Source organism: Carya illinoinensis, chromosome 3 (genome assembly GCF_018687715.1).
Source record: "Carya illinoinensis cultivar Pawnee chromosome 3, C.illinoinensisPawnee_v1, whole genome shotgun sequence".
Classification (NCBI taxonomy): domain Eukaryota; kingdom Viridiplantae; phylum Streptophyta; class Magnoliopsida; order Fagales; family Juglandaceae; genus Carya; species Carya illinoinensis.
The window spans coordinates 31,991,591-31,994,888 of record NC_056754.1 but is presented as its reverse complement, the minus strand read 5'-3'; the positions used below and the strand labels follow the sequence as shown (position 1 = coordinate 31,994,888).

The following is a 3,298-nucleotide window of genomic DNA, read 5'->3' as shown; positions in this document are numbered from 1 at the left end:
AACGTTACAATTTTCCCTACTTATGGCCTTCAATTCGCATTGATAAGAAGGCTATATGCCTTTTTTTAACAAAGAATCACGTTGATTATTTGAAAAAAATGTATCCATATTTGTTTTTCCTTCCTATGTTAGTTTTCACTATTTCACGATCATTTAGGAGTGCTCGATCGATCTTCGATGCATATATTCTCTCCAAGAATATTAGCTTATTACTGTTTTGTGAATTATTAATTCATGCGGTGCCTAGCTCTCACTATATCCCACAGCTTGGATCTACGGAGAAGGAGGTACTGCATGGGGGCGTTCGATTACATATTACCTAAAGCTCAGCTTAGCTCAGCTCCTAAATCTCGCTAATGTGCATGTGTGCGTTTATATATATACATATATATGTTGTATATATATATGTATAATATTATAAACTATCTAGTGTGCTGGAAACGGATATGATTAATTATGATATGATTATTATAAAAATAACATACACCACCACATGGAACAGCCAGCATTAATAGCAATAACTACAGCTCTGTCAGACACGAGTTGATTAGGGTTCATGTTCTTTTTCTCTAAAATACACTAAACCAAATTTTATTGTGGCTACGGAAGTAGTAAATAGTGTGAGTAAATGCTCCTGCACAGATCAACTACCCACATACTCCTTCACCTGTTAGTATTTACTTCACTATGTCCACCCTTTATATGCACCAGTCTGCTCTCGATCATTCCCATCCCAGATTTTTCTCCTTCCTTCTATCTTCTTTGCAAACATACAGAGATCAATGGAGAAGGTGATAAGCAGCTTAGGTTCTCTTTTCGTATGGACGGTGGTCACTGTACTTCTCTCTCATAACGTGCTGATCCATGCAAAATCGGCAGGCATTGAAGATCAGAAAAACTACTACTCAGACCCAAATGCTCCCCCTAGCGGTTTCTCTCTCACTTCCTACACACGCATTTTGGTTCTATTGATTACACGTACAAATTAAAGTTAGTTGTTTCTAGCACAAAACATGTAGTACGTCTCCATCCTTTATTGACGCTGTGTCACGTTCGATAAAGCGACCGTATCATGTTATACTTGTTTTTGCTTTCTCAATATCCACACTAATATTCTGCACTGCATGCGCTCATTACAGGTCCACACGGCAGTCCTCCCCACGTAAACCCGCCGCCACCTTATTCGCCCGGACATTCACACGGTCGTCCTCCCCACGGAAACCCGCCTGGAAGCTACAACCCAACACCATCAACCCCTTCAGGTGGAAACTGCGGAACTCCTCCATCAACACCAAGAAGTGGTGGTGGTTCCGGCCATTACCCTCCGTCTGCAGGCGGTACCCCCACAACCCCAGTCATCGTAAGCCCTCCAAGCGGCAGTACTACCCCTACACCTCCCTTCCTCCCTGATCCTAACACACCTTTCACTGGCACATGCAAGTAAGTAATTACTATATATACCTTTTTTAACAAAAGATGTATGAAAATTAGTAAAGAATTCATGACTAGTTAACATTGATCGCTATGGATCTGATATTTATCGGTTTGCACGGGCGCAGTTACTGGAGGACACACCCAGGAGTTGTATGGGGTTTGTTGGGCTGGTGGGGAACTTTAGGCAGTGCATTCGGTGTGCCTAGTGTTCCAGGGTTCGGAGCACATCTAAGCTTGCAGCAAGCTCTTTCCAACACACGCAATGATGGGCTCGGTGCTCTATATCGAGAAGGAACTGCTTCCTTGCTGAACTCCATGGTGAACAACAGGTTCCCTTACACCACAAAGGAAGTACGGCAGAACTTTGTTTCAGCACTAGGCTCCAACAAAGCCGCAGCCGCTCAAGCTCAGCTTTTCAAGCTGGCAAACGAGGGCAGACTCAAACCGAGAGCCTGAAAGCAATTGCATTGTTCCTCGGTTGACGAATGCGTTCTATGATTCTATCTAAGAATCTAGCCTAGTTGCTAGCTGTGTTGTTTTGGATTTTATGTTTTCTAACTATCTTGTTATATCTGTGAGATTACTACAACAAATAGTATTTTAATGATCTCGATGCGCAGCTTATGTTATTCTTCTTTATAAATAAATTCATGGTTTAGTTTGAATTTTTTATGCGGAGCGTGCACCTGCAAGAAAGTGTGAATTGTTCAGCGGTGTCGACAACTGTGATGGCCGTACATGGAGGCATTAAAAGTGTGATGAGCTTGAAAAGATGATTTTACATAAAAGCAATATATAATTGATTCTAAGGTCCAGTTCTTAAATTACGATCAACTGCACAGACATTTTTAGCCACACACAAATTAAGCAATGCACAATATATATATATATACACTCGAAGGAGAGATCTATATACGTTCTACAATTGCTTGTATCAAACAATTTCTTATAGACAGCGACACGTGGAGTCCACATTGTTAATATTGAGGCCGTACGGAGAACAAGAAACACTTGGCGTCGAAGCTAAAAGGATATGTTAGACAGATCGAGGCGCAGGAATACATTAAGATCTCTGGACGGCTGTAACCTCTACAACCAAAAAATAGATTTTGAGACGATTTTAATTTGGAACGAAATAAAAACACCTCAAAAAACTAGATTTTGATACAAAATCTAAAAAATAACCGATATTCAGACTGTTTGAGCGGTCTAGTTAAAGATGAAATATTTTGTCTCAAATTAGTTAAACATTTAAACACTAAAAATATATCATTCAAACGTATAAATTTGACCGTTCGAACGTAATTTTGGCGCGTTAAGTAAATTTTTTTTAGAGGGAAACTGATTTTATCGTTCGAACGTTAATTTTTTATTTTTAATCGTTCGAATGGTTTATTTTTTATTTTTTAATTTTTTTACAGAATTATATTTATATTAACTAGTAAATATAAGAAATTGGTTAATTAAATAATAGAAATAATATAAATTAATAATAAGTTTAGAAAATATAAAATAATACTATTTCGTAGTTAAATACTGAATTTACAAAATATAAAATATTGTCCATACTTAAACAAAAATTAAATAAAAAAAAGATAGAAGGTACTAATTAAGACCCAAGTCTTTGCACACTTTCTCGACTGCAGCTATACGTTCCTCTATTTGTGTTAGTCGAGTACAGATGGTGACCTAAGTCGCAGACATGACATCAATCTATGTACGAAGAACAGACATAGCAGAATGGATCTCCATACACATTGCATCAATCACCGCTGATGTCTGTTCGCTGATCGCTGCACGCACAATCTCGGCCATCTCCTCACGAGTAACATTGTTGATTGATGCCTCGGCCTGTGTGGATATT

General features: G+C 38.6%; 1 protein-coding gene across 1 annotated transcript; it reads left to right on the top strand.

Moving 5' to 3' along the window:
* Nucleotides 1-719: 719 nt before the first annotated feature.
* On the top strand, nt 720-2,104 carry LOC122304119 (protodermal factor 1). The gene is made up of 3 exons (XM_043116195.1): nt 720-930; nt 1,140-1,440; nt 1,560-2,104. The coding sequence occupies exons 1-3, from the start codon at nt 783-785 to the stop codon at nt 1,888-1,890; spliced, it is 780 nt and encodes a 259-aa protein (XP_042972129.1). The 5' UTR covers nt 720-782; the 3' UTR covers nt 1,891-2,104.
* The last annotated feature ends 1,194 nt before the right edge of the window (nt 2,105-3,298 follow it).

Excerpts from the sequence above, each read along its gene's own strand:
- LOC122304119 (XM_043116195.1), top strand. The coding sequence starts at position 783 with ATGGAGAAGGTGATAAGCAGCTTAGGTTCTCTTTTCGTATGGACGGTG. Across the intron at positions 931-1,139 it reads CCCAAATGCTCCCCCTAGCG|GTCCACACGGCAGTCCTCCC; the intron begins GTTTCTCTCTCA and ends CGCTCATTACAG. Across the intron at positions 1,441-1,559 it reads CCTTTCACTGGCACATGCAA|TTACTGGAGGACACACCCAG; the intron begins GTAAGTAATTAC and ends GCACGGGCGCAG.